Raw genomic sequence first — 25751 nt, forward strand, 5'->3', positions numbered from 1 at the left:
AAATTTGTCTAACCCAGAGCTATATGACCAAAGGATAACCAGCTGCGGAACTACTGAAGTATTCAGTAACCTGTTTATATCTCTGTTAATAATGATGAATATGCAAGTTAGCAATTAAAGACCATCTAAAACATTTTATTAATCTAATACATATCAAATTCAACCTCATGCAAATAAATAGGTGTGCATGCGTGTACACATCAATGACTGTATATAGCCAATGTTACAGATATGCCTGGACAGTAGAGTTCATATGATGTGCACAACACTTTTCTGCCATTTCAACATTACATCATTCAATAGCAACCTCTGAGGCAGCATGTAATGGGTTTAATGAGCCTGTGAACTCACCCTTTACGCTCAGTACAATACAACAAAGCAGACAGTTTGATACACAATGAAAACGTTTTTAACACATTGGCCCCTTCAACATCAACAGTACGTATCACCCCATCCTTAATACAAGCTGTATTCACTCAGACTATAAGAGTCATTGGTGCTACTGAGAACTGGTGCAAAGAGTTGTTGGAAATAGGGATTAGAAATAAGAATAAGGTCCTCGAATTCAGTTCAACCTTAAGACAGCACAAAACCGAGTCAACCACGTAGGCCTGACTCAAGGAGGTCTTTTGCTTCATTGACTTTTGCTGCCAAATAGGGAGATCCACCTGTGTGAAGAAAAACAAATTTCCCATCAATGGTCAGCTTCCATCTCACAACCCAAACACCTCTCATGAAGACTTCACAAGGAATAAGGAAAATACAAATACTTTGGATAGGCTAGATCTAAATGAGCCAGATTCATCTATCTACAGTATATAGCACATGTAACATTAGTAACCTACACCTTTAAGGATGTATCCATAGGGTAGCCAGTTGCTTGAGCCGCCAAGAACTGACATTGCTTTCAAGGGCGCCTAGTAGCCTAATAACTAGTCAGAGGTTATTATGGCCCATCCAGTTTCACTTCACATATTACATATTATATTGATGTAGCCTATTTAAAACATTAACTTTCTTCCCAGTGTTTCCTCTTCATTTTGTAGCGGTGGCCACTGCTTCAGAATTAGGGCAGACACACAATATTGTCTGGACGCATGGTAGGCTAAATGCCCTCCACTGGCTGCAGATAATTGCAGTTTAACAATAAACAGCATTGCTAATCCAAGGTACCCATCTAGTTTTATTCCATAAATATATTGTTTATATAGGCGTTAGTGGCATACGCTATCAAGAGCTTCCATGTGCTACGCATGTTTGTCAACATCACCATAACTGCGGGTACAATTTTTGCACAACTTGGTGGAAAGGTGTAGCACAGGCTAAGGAAAATCCATTCACTTCTGGAGCTGATTGTATTCAAAGTATTGCCCATACCGTAGCCTATTAGCTCGCAACAACAGCGAAAATGAAACTTGGAGAGTGGATGTGTCATTAAATGTGCATTTAATCGTGATTAGATGCAGGAAAAAAACAACTGGTAGCAACGAAGGTAAATGAGATCAAAGCAATTTTGCAAATGTGGGGACGACACAAAACTTGGCCAAAAACATTTTGAATGCACTTGCGGTGATAGCCTAGTAATGTGAATTCCAGACTATAACAGAATATATATATAGCAGTGACGTGATTTAATGCTTGGGGTAACGTGACATGAGAAATAGAAGATGGGCCTGTCTTTAGTTCCTGAATCCTGTCCCTCTCAAGCAGAGCCTGCATCATGTGCCTGCATAATTTTGATTATAGGCCCCTTATCTAATTACTAGGGCTATTTATTCTTCTAGTTTGTTCTTTGCCAATAGATCTCCAACAATACATGATACAGAGCCCTCCCTTATGTGAAAGGGGGAATTGTATAATACTAATAATAAAGAAGACATTTGTGTCTTTGTGATCTGATTTTTTTTGTAAACATCAAACATGTTGCGTAATAAATATTTGCATGAGTATAATGGTATTTCAATAAATTGAGATTTGCTACTATATTACCCACTTGTTGTAAAGCATTTTTATTTGGAAAAAGATAAGAACTGCCCTTTTTTCACTTGAGCCCCTGCCCCCCAAAATGTCTGTGCACGCCCCTGTGCCACATGCAGACATTTTCGGATGACACTGCAATTGTGGGGTGTATCAGGGATGGACTGGAGGACGAGTACAGGAACCTGGTGGATGACTTTGTGCAATGGTGCAGGCTCAACCTTCTGCAGTTGAATGCAACAAAGGCCAAGGAGATGGTGGTGGATTTCAGGAGATCTAAGCCCACCTATGCTGCCAGTCTCCATTGAAGGGGTCAATGTGGAGGTGGTCAGCACATATAAGTACCTGGGGATATACATGGACAATAAACTGGACTGGTCAGCCAACACAGATGCACTGTATCGGAAAGGGCAGAGTCGGTTTTACTTGCTGAGGACACTGCGGTCATTCAATGACTGCACCAGTCTGTCATGGCCAGTGTCCTCTTTTATGCTGTGGTGTGCTGGGGAGGCAGCATTAAGAAAAGGGATGCTGGGCGACTGAACAGGGTGGTAAGGAAAGCTGGCTCTGTTGTTGGCATTGAGCTAGAGTCACTCACAACAACTGTGGAGAAACGGACCATGAGCAGGATTCTGGCAATCATGGACAATGACCGCCAACCACCAAGCAAGTTCAGTGGCAGACGTCTGTCACCGTCATGCTCAACAAACAGGTCCTTAGTCCCCAGGGCCATCCAACTTTTCAATGCCACACAGGAGAGGGGAGAAATGGACTTTTCAGCATGAGCCTGTCTCTCTCTAGCCTGGAAAATCCAGACCCTGATAATCTAGAAAGATTAAGGGTCTGGCAAAGAACAATGTAATGGCCCAACTCGAGGGGCGGCAACAAGCATGCATTTAAAAATCTCACTGCACGCAATTGGATAACACTAGACCATGTTTACTCTGAATTATTTCTGACTTTGACGCAATCGGATAACACTACGACCAATGTGTACTGTCCTCCAACGTTGCAGTGCTGTCTTCATCAGTTTAGCTGGTTTTCTGGAATGTTGGGGTAAAGGTAACGTGCATCATTGCTTTTTGCCAGAGTGTCTCGCAGAGACAATTCCATTGTGCTCTCGCGAGAACTCTGGATTTCCAGGGTAGTCTCTCTCAGCCCCTACCATCATATCACTTTGTCTGCTGTCCACTATATACTATACTATAGGCTATATTAGCCCTTCCACACAATCTGAACAACCTTATAACTTATTCCGTTACATATTCTTCTTGAAGTATATTCTTTTTCTTGTTTGTTAAGCAATTCTATTGGGTTTACATTCTTGTCTTTTAGTCATAGTTAATATTTAATAACAAAGTTATTGCACTGTTCAATCCCTTCACTTTTGCACTGCCTCCATTGCACACTCTCTACCATAGCACCTTATCATGGTCAATGCATCACATGATCAGTCCATACCAGACCTTTGTAATCACTTCACATGTTCTTTAATTTTTACATTTCTGTGAGTGATTTTTATGTGTGCGAGATATATGTGTGTGTGTGTGTTTGTTGTGTTAAGGTTGTGTAAGCACCGCTCCATCTCTCCCGCACCGTTTTGGTTGTTGCTTTGATTATTCACTACACCACATTATACTGATTGCTTACACTTCCAAATCCAACACCACTACTGACTTTACTTAACCTACTCTGTTAAGTTCTATTCATTTAAATAAATGTAATATATATTAAATAATAATTACAATTATTATTAAGATAATTATAATTTTATAATATAAAACACGCACGCATGGGTTTCTGTCAGGCACAACCAAACTGGCCAAACCTCTTCCACAGCTTTGCTCAGGTCAGGGGCATAGTGGGTTATACATTAGCTGTGTCAGAGCAAGCAGGTGCTGTAGAAAAGAGAAAAGGCAGAGAAGGCATCTATGCCCATCATATGTCCCTAGAACACTCTTAAACATGGATGCAGTGCTGTAATGTTAAGCCAATACAGAGTTTACTTTATTGAGGACTTGTTCATTATTCATTCAGTTTCATATTGGCAGCAAAAACTCCCAAACCATTTCAATGACACTTTTTACCAGTATTAAAATTAGCTTTATTAAAGAGGAAATCCTTTCAGATTATAAATCCCATGCCTATTCATTGCAATTTCTTGGAGAGGTAAATGTCTATGGACCCATATTTCCAAAAGCCAATGGTGTACAACCCAAACCTGCACCCTTCCAACAATTGGTCCTCTGTCTTATCAGAATCCCAACATCCATCTACCTCCCTACACACTGCACAGGAAATAACGATGAAGTTGAAGTAAAAAGAAGGGAGCTTTACCACTGCTGTAAATGGTACAAAAGAGGTGTGTGTGACATGATATGAAGATTACATTAACACTGCTGTAAATGGTACAAAAGAGGTGTGTGTGACATGATATGAAGATTACATTAACACTGCTGTAAATGGTACAAAAGAGGTGTGTGTGACATGATATAAAGATTACATTAACACTGCTGTAAATGGTACAAAAGAGGTGTGTGTGACATGATATGAAGATTACATTAACACTGCTGTAAATGGTACAAAAGAGGTGTGTGTGACATGATCTGAAGATTACATTAACACTGCTGTAAATGGTACAAAAGAGGTGTGTGTGACATGATCTGAAGATTACATTAACACTGCTGTAAATGGTACAAAAGAGGTGTGTGTGACATGATATGAAGATTACATTAACACTGCTGTAAATGGTACAAAAGAGGTTTGTGTGTGATATGAAGGCTACATTTGGCCTCTCCGTTAGCTCAGTGCTGGGAGGAGGTGAAGACATTTATTTGGTCCCCAACCACCAAGGCCCAACCCCCCACTCCACTGCAGGAAGCTTCCCTCTTCCCTCAAGCTCTTATCTTTGAAACAGTTTCTCATTTCAGTGAGCGAAATTCAGACGGTGATATGGAGTAATGGCTACGGCTAGCACATGCTATAGACATCTCTCAGCTCAGTGAGCGGGGGAGGGGGAGATTATTAACCTTGACTAGATTAAACGGGCCAACACTCTAGCCAGCCATAGCCTTCCAGCAGTTAAGGGGCAATATACAAGACCTGCTGATTAAGCCAACAGTTATTTGAACAAACCCCTCCCCCTTTTCAGCTTTCTTGTATTGTCAATGCCATCATTTCTAAATGGCATCCCACTGGGACGCTTTTGAATGTGTCTTTTCAAGGACAGTTTAAGACAGAAGCTGGTTGAAAAACTTCAGTGGGGGGATTTCTATTCTCCAAAGTGTACAATGACACTGGGCTTTAAAAGCCCTTCTGTAAAAATACCATGCTACATGTATGTCTTCAGTGCATGGAGTAAGGGTAGAACGTAGCTGTGGAGAACTAAATATATTGCCATTAAGCTGCTTACTGTAGCTTATTTACACCACAACAGTGTAGAAATTGGCTTAAGTACTCTGACTTTACCACATATGGGACTTAACACACAGAGGAAGCATAACGTTTAAATATTTGCACATTTAGGAATCATCGATACTCAAATGATCTGGACTTTTCTTTCAAATTGCATCTACTTTCAACCTGTAATTTACAGAGAGAATGTTATTTGGGACATGTTGGTTGACTTATGGTAAACCATAATGTAATATGTGAGTAAAACACACCTTTGTCTGGGTGATTCAGGACCATGATCCTCCTGTGAGATTCTCGCAACTTTGCTTTTGTGGAAGTTGGACTGTGGAACAGAGTAGGCAAAATATGAGAGAGGAGCACGGTTCCATCTAGTGGTGAAAGCATGAAATTATTAGATTGATTATTTTTCACATTTTCCCAGCAAATAAAAACTACTGTTTAAGACAGAATAAGTGTGCGCTGGAGGTCAGGGTGTCCCAGGAATTGTCAATCAAAAATCTAAATTTAGTTATAAGTAAATCAGACTGCTGAGCTCGGCATACATGATTAAGTATTACTAGGGTGACCAGACGTCCTGAGCAATTCGGGACAGTCCCGAAATCTAAGCGTTTATCCCGAATCCCGAATCCAGCCCTAATTGTCCCGAAAATTATACTCAATCAGAATAGTGAGTAGTTATTTTCTGATAAACATTAAAAACTGTCCGTAGAGAGGTCGAGTCGACTGCATGCAGCCCCCGACGGCAGCTGGATGCAGCCCCGGCTACTTTTTTTCTTTTTTGACGTTCTATAATTAGGCGCGAATATGCACTGATTTTAGCTAATTTTAATTTATTCCTTGACATGGCTGATGTACCGGAACCCCAACACGCCGCTAAAAAGCAAAAGCGTCTATGCAGGTACCGGGAGGAGTGGGTGGGGAGGTACCCGTGGATTGACAAAGCCTTAAGCGACGAGATGAAAGCATTCTGCAAAGTGTGTAGAAGAGAGTTTGGTGTTTCTCATTGAGGGGAGGCAGATGTTAGACTACATGCTAGCAGCAAGCTACACTGTGCCAACACCGCGACAGTAAAGACCAACACGTTAGGCTATTATCCTTATTCTGAAAGGTCTGATTTGCACTGTTACGCAGTCATTGTTTTTTTTTTCCCCACAATGACATTTTGAGTTCATGATTTCTCTGTTGTATTTTGAGGCAGACTTGATGTTTGAATAAAAATGTGTTTTGGTACAGGTTTGAAAATTCATTATCTTTTATAATAGTCTATGACACATCATACAAATGCACTTGATCCTCAGTAACGGGGTATTTGTAATAATGTTGAATGATCACTTCTAAAGTGTTTACTGTAAACTGCCTCTTAAAAAGTTGTAAGTGGGTCATTCCATGTGAAAACAGCCAATATCGGGGTATCATGTACATGGTACCTCTCAGATTTTGCTGAAAAGCGGTGAAAATATGCCTTATGTTACCAAACAAGGGAATCTGAAGTTTCAGGTCAATATCTCAAATGGTTTGCCCGTGGCGTCCATTTGAATTTCTGGTGCCACGGCCCTAATTGACACATTGGAATTTCACATTTCGTCCTTTGCCATTTTTGGAAGCCCATAACGTCTGTTCTAATAGTGGTAGAAGGCTGGAAACTGGTGTGGTAGTTCACTGTAGCCTGTACTACACAATTCTGGAGGCAGAATCAACATTCCTTACTGTTTGGGTGAGAGGTGGGTCACCAAAGTCATAAAAAATGTTGACGGCATGTGTGATTTTTCACTTTTTGGGTGGCCGTAGCACCACAATTAATGATCATATTTATTCTAAACAGGATTATTTGTTATATGTGGGAACCTTGCTCTTGCCAAAATTAATTTGAAGGGTATGGTACCACTGGTGGGGGTTTCATGGGGGTCCAAAAACCCTCTCCGGCAGAGGTGACTCTTAGAATCCCATATTTGGACTCCAGGGTTTCCTGCAGCACTTTGCAGTCAAGGCGGCCGCCTTGGCAAAACAAGCCTGCCGCCTTAACTACGTCGTCAAAAAAAAAAAAGTGTTACTTTGTCCCGTTTTCTCCCTTTGATTCCAAACCGTGACCAACGCCAATCTCCCTTCTCCGCAGAACGCATTAAAAAATAAGAAGAAACGAGTCATGAATCGAAAAATAATCAGATTTTATAATCTTTACATATGTGATATGCCTCCGAATCAGAGATAGTGAGCGGAGCCGAGCGGTGCAAATATCTCGCTCCTCGTTCTCAAAAATCAGTCAAATCGCGAACAGCCACAGCTCCGTTTAATTGTCAGGTGTGATGAAATGCGTTCATATTCCACTTTTTATGTCATAAACGTTGCAGGCCTATGGAAAGGTTTTGTGGTAGGGTTGTCCAATGATCAAGTTGTTGCTTCAATTTGTGTTTTCATTTATGAATTTAACCGATGCTGGGTTCATCCGTTTGGCGCAAGTTTAAAATATTTAGCCGACTGCGTGATTTGTCATTTTCGTTCTTTTGGCAATTAATCCCGACTGATCCCTTTAGTTAACGTTGCCAAGCTTGTTTGTTGTTGCACTATCAGTGTTGCAGTCTTTTAAAATAAATGTTCTGAGTGAAATATATTGCCGTTGCTCTTAGTTCTTTGGGACCGGGAGCTAAATTGACCTGACACGAATTTGACCGAGCTTGCCCGAGTAAACAGCCACCTGCTCTCAGCACAGTGTTGACTTGCGTGTCTAGTCAGACGCGCAAGACTGACAATAGACGGGCCTAGGCCCGTCCAGGCCCATCCGTGCCTACGTGTATGCTTTCTAAATTATTTAGAAATAAATAATCTAAACTCCATCCCCATCAACGAACTTAGGCTATATGGCCAATTATCTTTGAAATTTAACGGTCTTGGTTTTATTAGTGGGCATGCCTCAGACTCATGGTGTGAGCGGTATGGGAGCGGAACAGAGCGGCCACTCCGGCCTCTAAATTAAAAGCGTTCAGCTCCAAATTCCATCCATATTACACAAAACTATAAAATGATCTAAACTTCATTCACTCTCGGTGTAAAGATCAGGACAGACTTGCCGAACAGGCTGCAGGTCAACAGTCTGACAGCCTGCATGAAGATAAGCATTAATGGTCCAATAGTAAAACAGTGCAATTACCAAAGGGCCCTTAAAATGATCTTTTTAAAGCCAAGGAGGGTGGCTTGTAACAATGCTAGTTGTCAGCTCTGCCATAAGTAGTGACTGATCACATTTGCACATTTTGTTGTTTTGCACTTTCTTTTGCACTTGTTCTATAGTTTGTAATAGTCTTTGTTAAAATTGCACAAATTACACAAACATTTTGAAATATTTGTATACTGTTGTATAGTTTGTTTGGTGTTGTTACTTTGTTCTTTGTTAACTGTTATTTTGAGAAACTGGTTATTTATTTATAATGTAGTGTTTAATAAATAATTGTTACAGAGTCTGTAGTGTATCGCACAAACAAGACACCAACACCCACACCCCTCCACCGATGGCAAGATACCAGAACCCCCCCCCAGGACCTACAGTAGGACCTACCACCTTGACTAACACATTTCCTGCGGGAAACCCTGGACTCCCAAATGACCATGTGAGCACTTGATGATCCTAATGGGATTTATACCAGATAAAGATACATATTTGTTCTTTCTTTTAATGAAATAACATTTTTGACTATGAAGCTCCATAATATGAATTTTATTCTTCATAATGCACCATTTTGGACATTTTTCCAAATTCCAATGTGTCAATTAGGGCCGTGGCACCCGGAATTCAAATGGACGCCACAGGCAAACTGTTATTATTGACCTGAAACTTCAGATTCCTTTGTTTGGTAACATAAGGCGTATATTCACCGCTTTTCAGCAAAATCTGAGAGGTGTCATGTACATGGGTGGCTGAGTTGGCGTAGAATGACCCAAGTGTGTTTCCCAAAGAACCCCATACATGACCTGAATTGATAAGTTAGTTTCCATATATCACTATTTGTACTCTTAAGGAGAAATCCAGTTATACTTCTCCGTTTCTCAAGGTCACCGAGTACTGTCAGTACAAAAAAATGGAAACAACCGGTTTTACCTAGCTCCAGTTGCTAGTTTCAACAGCTAAAGCAGCCAGGCAGCTACAGCACTACACTTTGGGGGCATGAACGTAAGGGACACGGACATGTCCCCAGAGTGTAGCACTGTAGCTACCTGCTTCCCCCCCTCACCACACATCATGTCATGTCAAATCATGCCTTAACGTATTTCATTCTCACAAGTATCATAGATACATTGCAAATGCCTTCTAACCCTCTACGGTATAGAGTTGCCATATGGCAGCAATTAATTCATCTTAGTTTTTCTAATAGGCAGTGGGAAAAACCTGTTTTAATATTTATATGTGAAGCTGCGAAGGCACCTCTTCCTATTATTATAAGATATATATTATATAGAATCCTACACGTCTTTCTTCCACCATGGGAGTCTATGGCAGCCCATAGAACCGTCTAGTAAAAAGTTGTGAAATTTGAGACACTGATTTGAGAAAGTCCCATGATTGATTTCACCAAGATTCATATCTGCACCTAGAGTGCTCTAGCGCCACCACCAGGTCAAAGTTGGACATATGTTTTGTAACTTCTTACTCGTATGCCTGATTTTCAAAAGGTATACTGTTGAAACCCTTAGATCAAGCAGAGTTCAATGTACACCATAAAGTCATATTGGATAATCCGACATATTGGATTTTATCAATAGTGATTTTTTTTACCTAATACCAAGGATGAGGCTGGCTTCACGCTTAGTCATCTTCTGCTCAAACCCTCCTTTGTAGTATGTAGAGAATGACTGATGAGGAAAACAGAAGAATAAGAGGAGCGTTCACATGTATGTCAGCTACTCACACTACCCCACCACATCTAAATAACAATGGAACATTTTCAGCAGGATGTTGCGTGGCATGATGCAGGTAGTCAGAGTAAAACACCAGAGCATATTGTACAAACTTGATTTTAAAAAAATCCTTTCAGATACATTTGGTTTATCTGAACCAGGGCTTTGAACCAATTTTTTCCCCCAATCGGTTCGTTCCGAACAGAAACGGAATTATAACGTTTCCGGTTAGGAGTTCCACCAATAAATTGACGTTCCCGAACCGGTTAGAACAAAAAAATACTGTTCCCGGAACAGTTAATTTCGTTCCTGTCAGCTGTTTAATGCTATAGAATTATGTCACATCTTTCTCATCCAGCTTAAACCAAATGTAATAATATTACAACCATTATTAAATAATAATAATAATAATAATAATAATAATAATAATAATAATAATAATAATAATTATTATATTATTAATAATAATAATTAAATAGGCCTACAATTATTTCAAATGTGTAGTTTATTGTTAAAAGAGAAAATGTCCACACAAACGTAACAACATTATTAAGACACGTGGTTATGCCACTCGGGCAACAACAAATTCCAACTGTCGGGGGGAAAGGCCATCCAGTAGGCCTACTCATACCGTAACAAGCCATCTGTGCATTAGGCAAACAGAGGTGTTGGCGCCATTTAGCCAAATGTTCGCTAGTCCATCATTAACGTGGAGTCGACAAATATAGCTATTGTTATTGTGTTTGGAATGAGCGTTTTAATTAACGATGGATCGTAATTTACCCCTTATTTAAAATGTGGAGTGGAGACTTTGTAATCCACCGCTCTCTCTCCATACAGTCAGCGAATGTCTGATGTGATGTCACACAGGAAGTGAACCTCAGCCGTCATGGTAACGTGCGCAGGAAAATAATTACTTTTTTTTTTTAGGCAACGAAAACTTTGGGGAACGAAATAAAACCGGTATTAACCGGTTACCATTATTTTTCAAAATAAGTGTTCCTGTTCCAGAACATAAAAAATAATAACGTTTCCGGTTTCGTTCCTGTTCCCTGTAAAATACAAAAAGTTCCCGGTTTTCGTTTTCGTTCCTTGAACCGGTTCAAAGCCCTGATCTGAACCTAATCTTTGATTGATGACAGTAGTACAAATATGTCAGATATGTCATTACACAATTAATTAGATTAATTTCACCTTATAATAAACGTATAACTTAAAATAATTGCATGGCAAATACATGGATAAGGTGACAGAGGAACAGAAAAGCCAAATGCTGTGCATCTCCAAGTTCAAACAGAAGTGATACTAAGAGGCAGCACTGCCTAGTGGAGAGCTGCACATACTGTATCCAGTGCTAAAAGGCTGTTACATGTCCCACTGTTACCTGTTGATGGGGTCATAAGTGTTATGACCAGGGATGTAAACACGTGTGGTGAAAAAGTAGAGTAAAACAACCCCCGCATACATTTTCTTAACTACTATTAGAGCTATAGCAGACATGTCAAAGTCAAGGCCCGCGGGCCGGATCCGGCCCGTGAATGAATTATCTACGGCCCCCGGGATGATATTTGATTAGTATTAGAACCGGCCCGCAGGCCACAGGCCGCCGGCTGCTGTTTTGCACTCACCAATACTCCACTCCCCACAATGCAACGGTAGCCCGCACAAACTCTCTGCGTCGCCGCAAGTGGGCCTCGGCTTCATTATTCATCAGTATTCAGTCAGGGCAGACGTCAACTTTCAGCTACCCCCCTCCCCAGTGTTGTGCCTGAACATGTTCATTGAACGAAAGTTCATGAACTCGTTCATATTTTGAGCGAACGTGAACTGAACGTACTGTATTGCCTGATGAACGTTACTGTGAACTTGTTCATTCTGGTGTCTGTGAACGGCACGCTCTTTCAGTTTAACTTCGTTGAATAGGGTGCCAGATTTCTACAGAGCCTTCCACGCGAAAACCCGGCTAAAATACACTGTAAAAAGGCCTTAATATGGCAGCATGCAGGTCACCATTTGTCAAATTATGGGCCACGGTCTGCAATGTGGACAATGGTCTGCAGAGTGAAATTATTCCGGGCCATCGTCTGATAATTTGCGCTAATTGATCAAGGAGCTGCGGACAGAAAAAGAAAACAAACATTTCTGCAATTAGGAAATACTTGTTTGGTGTCATCAAACATAGAGGCATAGAATTAAGTCGGTATGGCGTTTATTCAATGCATGCGTGTACCGTTGGTAGCAAAGCTAAGCTTCAACCTATTGGAAGGCTATTTAATTATGAAACGACATTTAATAGAATGACGTGGATTTATGCAACTTCCATTAAAAAACAGAGCACAGACTATATAACACTGTTTGGCATTAAGTATTAAAGTCAGCCAAAAGCTATTAATTAGTCTTAGTTAAAGATAGTTAAAGATCTCCAGATCAGTGATTTACGCATGATCTGATCCGCCATTTACCATTCACAAAAGCTGGTATTGTGTTTCCTGAATCCTTACATTCAGGCATTCAAATTAAATGTAATTAAATAGCATATATCTATATATATATTCTATCAGTGTATGATGCTTGCATGAGGGAAACATCCCAAAACAACGGCACCCATATAATTGCTGTTGTTTTGAGAAGTATTTCTCATGCAAGCATCATGCAACAATGCAAAAACAATGAAACTATTGTAGGCTTAATTATATTTTACATTAGTAAAGCAGTACTCGGATGTCCATGTTTTCACAAACTTTTGTGAACAATCTTAGCACTTTGTTACGACCCTGTGGGTCTTGTTTATTATTTGTGTTTGTTACTTTTGTTGTGTGTTCTTCTAGGCAGATTGGCGCAGCTGAGGGGTGGTGTGAAACCCTATGACGTCAGGGTAGCCCGGCCCTTTAAAAGGGGGCTGACGTCATTGAGCTCTCTCGCTGACTAGCTGTGGGGATCGTTCGTTGCCACCGTCGCTGCCGCACATCGCTGCCACTAGGGCCAGCCTCGGGCCTTGCCCGAGCAACTTGCCGTCATCTCTCTCACTCCCTGGGGGGTGAGACCAGAGTGAGCCTTGGCGCGCCGAGGCCTACTGTGTAGGCCGTGTTTTTCTTAATTTAGACATTTTTCCATACTGGTTTTTTTTGTATTAATAAATACACCATTTTCTTAAGTTTTGTGTCTGCCCGTTTTTTGTTATATCCCACAAGCCCTAGACCGGGATGTAACAAATGGGGGCTCTATCCGGTTTTTTTTGTTCCCAATTTAGCAACTTGGGCCTAAATTTCCCCCCCCTCCAGTTTTTGTATCGCTTTAGTCGTGCCGTCGTATTGTTTTGGATGTGGTAACAGTCTTTTTTTTAGGAAGCGCGCTTGCGACCAAGAGGCTCTGGTGAGTTAGTGTTTTGATTATGTTTTTGATTTGGTGGTGGTTTTGTGAAGCAATCCCGGGGGGAGGTTCATTGCGAACCTCCAATTGGTAAGCTTCGAAGATAATTAGGTTTATTTTAGTTTAAGGGTATTAGGGTCCAGAGCTTCGCCCATTCTGGGTTATTGGTTAGAGCGATGCTTTAGCGCAATTGGGCAGACTAACATTATATTTTTGTTTTTTGCTAAAGTTCGTTTTTTTCGCTTGTGTGCGTCTGGTGGCGACTTCTTAGTCAAGTGCCTTTGTTTAACTACAAAGCCCGTGTGTTTTTTTTCGTGGCATTAAGTGGCAAATGTTTGATCGTGGCTTTTGAGGTTTTTTTTCCTCTGCTCGGTGGCTGTTGGTCCGAGCATTCGTTTTTGGGTTAGAGGGGGTAGCCTAGAAATTAGATAAGCCTTTTTTGTGAACGACGGAAATTGGTCGTTATTTGTTCAATTTGACTACCGCAGACTGAGTTAATTCGGCTATATTTTTCGTCAGTGTTTGTCCCAATGTCTGCGGTTGAAGAATTTATTAAAAGTCCTTCCGAGGATCTTTTGCCGGGCTTGCACTAAGGACCAATTAGAAAAAAATTGCAGAGCATTTTTCAATCACACTTACTTGAGGAGGACAAGAAGCGTAAGGAATTGCTCCTTAAAGCTGTGGGTTTAGGTTTAGTCGTTAAAAATATTCTGCCTGCTAGAGAAGGTATAGTTTCTCCTGTGTTGTCATCTGCGAGCAATGCTTCTGATCGGGAACTGAAAATTAGAGAGTACTCCTTTGAAGAGCAAATTACAGTTAGAAGCGGCACGATAACGTGCTGAAAGGGAAAATCGGGTGGTTAAAGAGAAGGAATTGGATAAAGAACTTGAAATTAAGAAATTAGAGATTCAGCACGAGCTTGATTTAAAAAGGTTAGAGCACGAAGCGGCTGAGAATGAGCGTCAGCGCGAACACGAACGCGATGAGCGTAACTTTCTTCTAAAAAAACTTGAGATGGAATTGGAGGATAAGAGACTTACCATCGCTCAGCCAGTTCCTTCAGTTCCCTCTCGAGATTTAAGTCACTCTCCTGTTCACTCCCCTGTTCATTCTCCTGTTCATTCTCCTGTTCGTCCTTCTGCTTTAGGCCTAGGCCTATTGTCGGCTCATGTGGGATCGGGTTCTGCTGCTCCGATGGGCGAGATTGACACCGCGCCTTTACTCTCGGCTCCTCTGAATACGTCAGATGCGTCTGATGTACATGCTCCTGCACCGGCTCCTATAAGACATCCCGATTATGTCCTTCCATTTGCTCCTGGTTTTCCTTTGCCATTGCCTCCAGCTCAACCTTTTGATGTGAGTCGCAACACTCGAATGATTCCGCCTTTTAATGAACGTGAAGTGGAGAAATATTTCACGCATTTTGAAAGGGTTGCTATTACATTGAAATGGCCGGCTGAAGTCTGGACGTTGTTGTTGCAAACGGTCTTGACTGGCAAGGCACAGTCTGTGTATTCTGCCCTTACAGTGCAACAAAGTTCGAGTTATGATACTGTGAAAGCGGCAATTTTAAATGCGTATGAGTTAGTCCCTGAAGCCTATCGTCAGAGATTTCGTGGCCTTCGCCAAGTCCGACAGGCTTACGTTTGTGGAATTTTGCGCGAGAGAAAGAGAATGCATTTGATAGGTGGTGCACTTCACACGTGCACACACCAGAGAACATCTTCGTCAAGTAATCTTGCTAGAAGAATTTAAAAGCTGCATTCCAGACTCCGTGAGCGATGTATATAAATGACCAAAAGGTAACAACATTGGCGCTAAGCTGCTGTCTGTGCAGGCGAATTTGTTCTCACGCACAAAACCTCTTTCAATTCCTCCTCTTCTCGGGCGTGACACAGCTCAGCCTCCCAGTTCGCAGCAGAGCTGGAGAAAATTCCAAGTCTGACAGTCCACCGCAGAAGATTGAGTCGGGAATGTTTTTATTGCCACGAACTTGGTCATCGTATTGCAGTATGTCCTGTTTTAAGAATGAAGAATTCGAAACCCCCTCCGAAGCAAAAATATTCGAAAGGTTCCGGTTTTGTCTGTCCTTTAGTTCAGTCAAATTCGAAAATCGATCCAGTTTATGAGCCGTTTGTTTCCGTAGGCATGGTCTCATTAACGGGGTGTGAGCAAGATAATATTCCTGTTCAAATGCTAAGAGATACAGGCTCCGCTCAGAGTTTCATACTGGCTTCTACGTTATCATTTTCTGATGAAAGTTATTGCGGTTATGACGTACTAGTGCAGGGAATTGACATGGGAATTTTGAAGGTTCCATTACACACTGTCCATATTAAAAGCGAGTTAATTTCTGGTTTTGTCAAAGTAGCTGTTTGTTCCCAGTTGCCCATGGATAGCATCCATCTCCTGATCGGAAACGAACTTGCACATGAAAAAGTAATTCCTCTTCCTGAAGTCGTTTCGAACCCGTCTGAGCACACTGATGTAGATCCTAGCCTATCTGAAGTCTTTCCAGTGTGTAGTGACTTCGTGCTCAGGCACGTAAGTCCAGCTCTGCCGATTTATCGGATTCATTTATGTCATTTGACAATCCAGTTGTGTCTTCTCCCGAATCTTCGGATTCGGCACGTCGGTCGCTGTCCACGACAGAGGGTGCTGAAATTCCAAAATCACCTCGTTCCCTGTCCACTTCCGGAGGTGCTGAAATTTCGAAATCTTTTCTGTTTCTGCCTGTTGACAGGGAGCTGCTCTGTCGTGAACAAAGAAAAGATCCGTCTTTAGCTAAGTGCCGTGCTACAGCTGCAGAAAAGGAAAAAATAGCGAAGAAATCAGTGGCATATTATTGGGAAGATGGCTTGCTAATGAGAAAGTGGATTCCCTCTCAGAGTGAGGATTTGGGTTGGAATACTGCTTATCAGGTGGTTGTTCCTGCTAAATTTCGGCTGCACGTGTTAACACTGGGGCATGACCATGATCTTGCAGGTCATTTAGGGATCAAGAAAAGTTACCATCGTATCCTGCGTTATTTTTTTTGGCCTGGCCTAAAGTCTGGCGTAGTGAGACACTGTCGTTCGATGCCACCGCTGCCAAATAGCAGGGGAAACCAAATCAGGCTATTCCACCCGCTCCACTTCACCCGATTCCAGTCATTAGTGAGCCATTTGAACGTATCATTTTAGATTGTGTAGGACCCTTGCCTAAGTCAAAATCTGGGCATCGGTTCCTGTTGACCATTATGTGTGCCGCTACTCGTTACCCAGAGGCTATTCCGTTGCGCTCGCTTAAGGCGAAGCCAGTTGTGAAAGCACTTATTCGTTTTTTCTCGACCTTTGGGCTGCCAAAAGTTGTTCAAACAGATCAGGGATCCAATTTTCTGTCTCGCTTGTTCAAGCAGGTGTTACAGGAGTTGTCCATCAAGCATGTGATATCCAGTGCATACCATCCAGAGTCACAAGGGGCTCTGGAGCGGTTCCATCAAACCCTGAAGTCTATGTTGCATTATACTGTTACAATTCTGCAAAACAGTGGGATGACGGCCTCCCATTGTTGTTGTTTGCTGTGCGTGAAACGACTCAGGAGTCACTAGGTTTTAGTCCCGCTGACCTGATCTTTGGACACACTGTTCGAGGTCCGTTAAAATTGTTGCGTGAACAGCTGGGGTGTGAGACCACTGCTCACAAACAAACTAACATCATGGAGTACGTCAGCTCTTTTCATGAGCGTTTACATAGTGCTTGTGCATGTGCTCAAAAAGCTTTGTCTTCGGCTCAGTCAAAGATGAAGACTCGTTATGACCGTAAGTCTGTGCACCGGTCCTTCCAGGCTGGCGACAAAGTTTTACTATTTCTGCCAGTGGCTGGCTCCGCTCTACAGGCTAAGTTCTCAGGGCCTTACAAAGTAGAGTCCAAACTTAGTGAGACTGATTATGTTATTTGCACGCCTGAGAGAAGGCGAAAAACTCGTGTATGCCACATTAATATGTTGAAGCCGTACATTGCTAGAGAGTCTGAGACAGAGGTGGACGAGTGTCCTGTGTCTGTGGGTTTTGTGGTTCCTGTGGTCTCCTCCTATTCCCCAGAGGAGGATGGCATAACTTTTCGTGATGTCCCTGTGTCTTCTCCTAGGCTTCAGAATTCTGAGATTTTAAAAGATTTGAATGACTTTCTCGCTCATTTGTCAGATACACACGCTAAGGATATTCAGCTGCTGATACAATCAGTTCCAGGTTTATTCTCAGATATCCCTTCGCAGACTAATGTCCTTAGTCATGACATTGATGTGGGTGACCATTCCCCTATCAAGCAACACGCATATCGCGTGAATCCGACAAAGAGAGCCATTATGATTTCTGAAGTCCAATATCTCGTTGATCATGGGTTTGCTGAACCTAGCTCGAGCTCTTGGAGTTCCCCGTGTATCTTAATTCCAAAACCCGATGGAACATTTCGTTTCTGTACTGATTACAGAAAAGTGAATGCAGTGACCAAGCCAGACTCCTTTCCTCTGCCACGCATGGAAGACTGTGTGGATAGAGTCGGCTCAGCACGCTTTGTCACCAAGCTTGACCTGCTAAAGGGATATTGGCAGGTTCCCTTGACATCTCGTGCTGCAGAAATCTCTGCATTTGTTACCCCAGACTGCTTTATGCAGTATTCAGTCATGGCATTTGGACTCGCATCGCCTGCTAGTTTCCAACGCCTGATGGGTATCGTCTTAGCGGGCGTACAGAATTGTGAGGTGTACTTGGATGATATGTGCTACATTCGTTCTCTTGGCCCAGTCACCTTGAGCTTATCCACACTGTGTTTCATCGTCTGCAGGATGCCTCTCTGACCTTGAACTTGGCCAAGTGCGAGTTTGGTAAGGCTACTGTGACCTACTTGGGCAAACAAGTAGGCCAAGGTCAGGTACGTCCTGTAGAGGCCAAGATTCAGGCCATTGTTGAGTTTCCGATTCCCAAGACTAAGCGTGAGGTGCGCCGGTTTTTAGGGATGGCCGGCTATTACCGTAGCTTTTGTAGAAATTTTTCTGATGTTGTGTTGCCTCTTACAAACTTACTCGCACCACTGCTGAGTTTGTATGGTTCATGATTGTCAAGCTGCCTTTCAAAATGCTAAGACTTTGCTGTGCAGCTCTCCGGTGCTTGCAGCTCCACAATTTGAATTGCCGTTTAAGCTTGAAGTTGATGCTAGTGGAACAGGAGCGGGTGCTGTGCTCCTTCAAGAGGGATCAGATGGACTTGATCACCCTATCTGCTACTTCTCTAAAAAGTTCTTAAAACACCAACTGAACTATAGTACCATCGAGAAGGAGGCACTAGCCCTGTTGTTGGCACTTCAACACTTCGAGGTATACATCGGCTGTACCGCAGCACCTGTAGTTGTACATACAGATCATGATCGCTTGATTTTTCTCTCCAGGATGAAAAACACCAACCAGCGCATTATGCGTTGGTCACTCTACTTGCAGGGCTTCAACCTGGAGATAAGGTATAAGAAGGGGTGTGATAACATTTTGGCTGACACATTGTCACGCACTTATCAGTGAGTCCACATTAGCTTAGATTTAATCCATATTAGATATGGATTTTTGGTGGTGGGGGTGTTACGACCCTGTGGGTCTTGTTTATTATTTGTGTTTGTTACTTTTGTTGTGTGTTCTTCTAGGCAGATTACAGCAGCTGAGGGGTGGTGTGAAACCCTATGACGCCAGGGTAGCCCGCCCTTTTAAAAGGGGCTGACGTCATTGAGCTCTCTCGCTGACTAGCTGTGGGGATCGTTCGTTGCCACCGTCGCTGCCGCACATCGCTGCCACTAGGGCCAGCCTCGGGCCTTGCCCGAGCAACTTGCCGTCATCTCTCTCACTCCCTGGGGTGAGAGACCAGGAGTGAGCGCCTGGCCGCCGAGGCCTACTGTGTAGGCCGTGTTTTTCTTAATTTAGACATTTTTCCATACTGGTTTTTTTTGTATTAATAAATACACCATTTTCTTAAGTTTTGTGTCTGCCCGTTTTTTGTTATATCCCACAAGCCCTAGACCGGGATGTAACAACTTTAAACATTGACTGTTTTGAAGTGCATGTATAGCAATATAGTATAGCCTAAAAATAATAATAATTGTGATATCATTATGATAATTTGATGGGGGGTGGGAGGAGGGGGTGGGTTCATGTAGGTGGGCCCTATGACCCCAAAGTATGCCTTGAATGGGCCTCAGGTCAAATAAGTTTGAGAAGGGCTGATGCAGACGACAAAGCAGCAAGGAGGCATCGTATGATCATTTAAACAAGTTTTATGACAAGGTCGGTGAGGATGGGAAAAATCTTACATTTCTGTGAAAACTTTGCCCGCACTTCAGTCACAGTCATTATTCATTTAATCATTAAATAAAATACAGTACACGTCTTGGTTTAATAGGTTCCGTGCAGTCATTTTAATGTTTTAATAAACATTGAACCAGTCCGGCCCTCGGCTTGTAGCAAATTTGTTTTTTTGGCCCTCTAATGTATTTGACTTTGACATCCCTGAGCTATAGGCTATATCTAGCGCTCCTTTGCAAGCACTGACAGATTGATAAACTAACTGACAGACAAGATGGCAGACAAAATAAGTCAAATAATGGCAGACAAGATACAGTAAGTCAAGGCTGATATTTTGTACTTACAGAAGTGGGAATTTTTTTGGCCGTTTCTGAGATGACTTGTCCTAGAGGCTTCCACAACTGGAATGCATAACGACCTAAAAATTTAACACAAGACAGTAATAACATTAATTCAGGGCATGTTTGGTTGCATTAATGTGTCTCACAACAAACAATAGAATGTACTGGCATTAGGGAAGGCTAATGTTAAACCAACATGGGAGGTTTTGGTCTAAAAGCTAGCACTGGTCTAAAGGCTAGCATTGGAAGTGCAGTGAAATGTTTTTTCATTTGTGTAATGTTCCTAGCCAGAACAAAAAACTACATAGTGCATATTCTGGATGGCTGGTGGGAATGACACATGTGTTTATCTGTCCTTCATACCATCAACATGAATTTGAAGATGACACTAAAATTAGTTGCCTGATAAAAGCATACCTCAAAAAGTGGCAAAATGTTGATCTGATTAAGAATTAAGTCAGAATTATCACAGCCCTCAATGACAGATCTCAGCCCATCAATTAAATTACTCTAATGCACATTACCTGCAAAGCTCACGGCTGCAACACCCAACCCGACAGCTATAAGAGTTCTACCCTGAAAGTGAAAAGAAATATGCCTTATTGCATGCACCCATTGTTTGGCACAATGACAGTAAAGACAGCCCAACAGTAAAATATTACAGGTTTATTTTTTCCAGCAAGTGGGTCATTCCATGTCAATTCAACCAGGGCCCACGCACTTAGGTCTCAAAAAAATCTGAAAAAATGACCAGGTACCTCTATGTTACCCAGGAGACACACTGTAAAATTACTTTGACGTAAGATCAGATGTTCTAGGGCAAAGACACACATAGCTTAAAAGCCTACCATCTGTGTAGTGAAATGTAATTTTGGTCTACTTCTGGGGGGAAATTATTCCAACCTCTCTAACATCAGGTCTTTTTATACAGAAATTGTGCAATATTCACAAGGGAAAAAAGTTGTCACTACTTATCAATAACTGGATGTAACGTGTGACTAGCTGTCTTTCCCATTGGAATCAATAGCCATGTGTGCATGTCACATTTTTATTTCAATCCGATTGAAATGAATCTGATTAAAGATTTCAACCGACCTGTTTACATGAACACTAAATAATCTAATTGACATTTAGTCTGTTTACATGGAACAAGCATTTAATAATTTAGAAGCTCCTTTAATCTTTTTGTTTCATTTGTAGGTGGATTTTTAATATATGTTTTAGGTGTCCTCTACGAAGGAAGTGTTTTATGTTGCTTTTTGTGGAAGCTCTTTGTTCAATAAATCTTTTGTGTTTGTTTAGAAAAAATAGGCCCACAATAGACAGAAATTTTGTTCATCTTCCATATACGCCACCGCCTCTCCCTCACAGCTGTTGAAAAGTTATAAAGCTATACAATTATTGCATAGGGTGAAGTTAAAGTGATTTCCCTAGATTATAGAATAAAATTAATTTCCCCAAAGCAAGTTGGACATTGCTTTTGCATTTTTAAATCACCATTACTCTATTGGAATTAATGGCGAACAATTCAGCCTGTGGCATATTTATTTTTCAGACAACATGCAGAATCTTTTAATTTACACGATCGGCTGATTTTTGCCAGCACACCCCTAGCCTTATTATGTGCAACTGTGTTGCCCCTAGCAATGATCTGTTGCTTGAATTCATCATAGGAGTGCATTAAGCATGAAATAAACCGCTATAGATCTATTTTGTAAAGGTGAGTAAAATTATGCGATAAACGCCGCTTTCACGCGCATTGAAACTAAAGAGGAAAACCTGGCTTGACAAATTCGTTAATTTCGTAGGCCTAGTACCATTTAACTCTGATTGCGAGTTTCGTATTTGTCGATCCAGGTTATATCCAAAGAAAGCCTGGGTATGCGCGCTTCGTAGTAGCCTACCCCACAATAGGAATTATTCAATCTGTCACTGCGGAACACAAGCAGTTCTAGGCTATCCCAGGCAAATTGGCAATAGGCCACCTTCATTTGACCTCTGCCATCTTTATAGCACACACCACACAGCTTTTGTGTCATGCTTGGATCATTTCCAAGCAGAGAAACAGCAAATGTATTAATTTGCATTATCGGTACGTAGGTAGAGTTGGCCGGGAGTTAAAACCGTGAGACTGCGACCATGTGGTTTGGTGGGAACGGCACGGGGACAGCAGACTGGAAACGTACAATTTCTAGTTTGGTTATGTTTGCTGCAACCCCCTCTCTCTCACCTCTACGAGGTTGGTTAACTGCCACATTTAAGACAAAACACGCTATCCAGAGTGTCGACGCTAGCTGTATGACACCGGCTGCCTGTATTGACCATAATCAGAATTGCGAACTCACAGTACTAACGGTAGCCTAACTTCATACTCACCAGTTGTTTGTCGATGTCAGTTTCGGGGCGCATAGATGCATATTCTGCAGATTTTAGCATGTCAGACTCCATTACAGCCACCACAGAGTGGCTACAACCACAGACTGTAACAAATTCGCTACAACACGTATATCACTTTCGTATCGTTAGCCTATAGTTTCAACTTCAGTTTGTGTCCGACTGGAACAGCAGCAGCGTGAAACTAGCTACAGTAACACAAATTCCAATATGGCTGCCATTCGCTAATCCTTCAAAATAAAAGTCACACCTTACCAATCTTAGGCCTACATCAGGTTTTCAATTCGAGGAAAATTATTCATTTAAAACGTCGATGTGTTACAAAATGTGATATCTAAATAAGACATTCATATCGAAAATACACCTTACAATGCTATTTTATTTCTACCTTATTGCCCACTGTTCAAATTGTGTGGCTAAGAAAACAAGTTGCACTGCATGAAAAGTGGGATTTGCATATGCGCAGAACCGGTTTACGGAGAGCCGCAAGCGGCAAGTTCAAACACACACCCACGACGATCTATCCATAGACACAGTATCTTACTCTCACACATAGCCTACATGCCAACATGCCATTACACTGATTAAGTCACTTTTGTTATTTTCTGTCCATTCACACTTATAATATCACATTACACGCGGCATGCGCTATGAAATGCAATGGCTTGCGCGCGCAAGAACTGGTCTGCCGCTGAGCAAAGTGCAGCATTTTGCCGCTTTGCCGCTCTTGCGCGTGCCGCGGTCAAAGTTCAATCAGGTTTAACTTTGACTGCGGCGCGCTGTAAGTCATTGGTATTTTGCGCTGAGCCCAGCGGCAAGCACAACAAAAATCTTTGGGACGTTACCTCAACCAAGAGCAACCTAGCGGCGGGTGCAGCGCATACCGTGTACAATGTGATAGCCCCTTAATAAGGGGAGAACCGCCACTCTCAGGAAACTTCTGGTTTCTGAACTGGTTGCAGTTCCAGTTCTGGTTCCACGTGAGGGCGCTCACTAATAAGTGCAGAATGAATGGAGGTCTATGGAGCTGTACCTCTCAAAATCCACTTTTCTCGGGATATCATTTTTTCCCCAGAAATTTGAATGTTGCATTCGAAATAGGGGGCAGAGAAAATACACACCGCTGAGTATTATATTTTTTGAGTCACTTATTTGTTCTAAAAAGCCTTTCAAATGTGTCAATGACGTCATTCATCGGCAGAAAGCTAGTGTGTTGTGGGCAACAACGACCCAACCTGTAAGAAATCGAAAGGACGTGAGTACTCGTTCATTCAACTTTTGACCTATAATCCATATTGAGCTTGCAGAAACCACAATCAAATCTTCGATTTTTCAACGACAACCAGGTGAAATAGAAAAATTTAGCCATTTAGCTCCATAGACCCCCATTGTTTTTGCACTTATTCGTGATCTCTTCAATGCCTGCAGAAGACCCAGCAGGGTCAAAACGTTGCATTAAATAATTGGGAGTCAAAAGCAGTGACATTATATTTTTTCAATTGAGCGGCTTCTTCATGCCTTCAACTTGCACATTGTGCAAAAAAACGAAAATCACTCATTTGAAAAAAAAAAAGCTTAAATTGTGTTTTGCGCGATTTCGTCTAGGCCGTCTTGCTGCTGGTTTTCATATGGCGGGTCACATTTAGTCTCTGTTAACTTTACCTTTAATTAATAAATTATCTTGATTATTTTGGAATCAGCGTGTGGCCTCCCCATTCATGTTTCATGCATCGAGCCGGCATGTCACATATGGGGGCTCGTCCGGGATTTTTTCCGTTATTTGGTAAGGTACTTAATTTTCCGTGAAGTAAACTGTTTTGAATTGGCCTTACTGATGGGCGTAAATTGCCTGTGCAGTTAATTGTAAATTGGGGAGACTCACGCTGAAATTGTTTATTTGATACATTCAATTGACAAGTTAGCATTTGGTAATTTACTGAGATTTCGGTTGGCAATCTAATTGATTGAGGTTTTGTTATTTGATTTGCCGTGGAGGAGAGCCATTTAGGGGCTAATTGCAGCTTTTGTTACGTTTCGCTGCAGGTAAGACGTGTATGCATGGTAATTTGGCGCAGGTGTAGTTTAGTTGCTAATTGGGGGGATGGTAGGTTAGAGCCTACCTGAGCAGATGTGAAACCCTGCGCAAGGTGAAGAGCGCTTACGCTTGGGTGTTATTTTGTATTTGTTTGTTGTGTTTGGTGTGTCGAACGCGCTGCTTGCAACTCAATTGCATGAGGGCACACTGAAGACTAGGCAGTGGAAATATTCAATATTCGTAAAAAAGTTGGGAATATGAACTAGAGTAACAGCTCATTGAAAGGGAAAAGGAGCGTGAGTGTGAATATGAAAAGATGAAACTACGTGACCCGACAGGAGGAAAGGGAAAACGACATCCAAAGAGAGCGCTTAAGACCTATTGCTGAAGGGAGAATACAGAATGGCATAGACAGGAGCCTTTCCAATATGATTAGGTTTTTACCCAAATTTAGTGACCGTGATCCCAACATCTTTTTCTCACTTTTTGAGGGCATTGCAGATGAGCGGGGTTGGGGTGATTCGAAGCGTACCATGTTGCTCCAGACTGTTTTATCGGGCCGAGCTCAAGACGCATATATTGCTTTGTAGGTGACTGAGTGGAGGAGTTACAGGTCAGTTAAAGAAGTGGTGCTGCGGGCTTAAAGGTAAACTATGCAGTATTGGCAATTTCCTTACAGTCTTTTTTGGTTTTTGCTTATTTTTCGTTTGGTCTGTCATGACAAATGGCTGAGAAACTCCATCGCTACCTTTTTCTAGCCGATGCCTGGCGTGTATGTGTATTTGAATGCAGTAAAGCAATTCGTTACACTCGTTATACTTCCTGACACTGAGGCCGTCGGCCCGCTGGCCCACAGTTGCAAGGGTGTTTTTTCCGCTCACAGGCGCTAGAGGGAAGCGAGACGGCCACCATTCAACCCGAAAAAAGTCATATTACCATTCCAATGACTCTGAAGCTGGTAAATGAAGGTAAATTAAGCTAAAAAAACTTGCATATTAAGCTAAAAAACCTGC

At 41.9% G+C, this 25751-nt stretch overlaps 1 protein-coding gene across 2 annotated transcripts; it reads right to left on the reverse strand.

Annotated features, from left to right (window-relative positions):
* Positions 1-114: 114 nt before the first annotated feature.
* Positions 115-22916, reverse strand: dnajc15 (DnaJ (Hsp40) homolog, subfamily C, member 15). Of its 2 annotated transcripts, XR_007193198.1 has the most exons (7): positions 22686-22916; positions 20834-20885; positions 20313-20386; positions 10157-10233; positions 5643-5713; positions 3768-3875; positions 115-668 (listed from the first exon to the last, which is right to left on the reverse strand). XR_007193198.1 is itself a non-coding variant. In XM_048239865.1 (6 exons), the coding sequence occupies exons 1-6, from the start codon at positions 22755-22757 to the stop codon at positions 598-600; spliced, it is 417 nt and encodes a 138-aa protein (XP_048095822.1). In that variant the 5' UTR covers positions 22758-22913; the 3' UTR covers positions 115-597. The 2 variants fall into 2 exon arrangements, 1 of the variants encoding a protein (XP_048095822.1); XM_048239865.1 differs by lacking the exon at positions 3768-3875 and having other exon boundaries at positions 22686-22913.
* Between the last annotated feature and the right edge of the window lie 2835 nt (positions 22917-25751).

Source organism: Alosa alosa, chromosome 3 (assembly GCF_017589495.1).
Source record: "Alosa alosa isolate M-15738 ecotype Scorff River chromosome 3, AALO_Geno_1.1, whole genome shotgun sequence".
Lineage (NCBI taxonomy): Eukaryota > Metazoa > Chordata > Actinopteri > Clupeiformes > Clupeidae > Alosa > Alosa alosa.

Excerpts from the sequence above, each read along its gene's own strand:
- dnajc15 (XM_048239865.1), bottom strand. The coding sequence starts at position 22,757 with ATGGAGTCTGACATGCTAAAATCTGCAGAATATGCATCTATGCGCCCC. Across the intron at positions 20,387-20,833 it reads TGCAGCCGTGAGCTTTGCAG|GTCGTTATGCATTCCAGTTG; the intron begins GTAATGTGCATT and ends TTAAATTTTTAG. Across the intron at positions 669-5,642 it reads CCTGAATCACCCAGACAAAG|GTGGATCTCCCTATTTGGCA; the intron begins GTGTGTTTTACT and ends TTCTTCACACAG.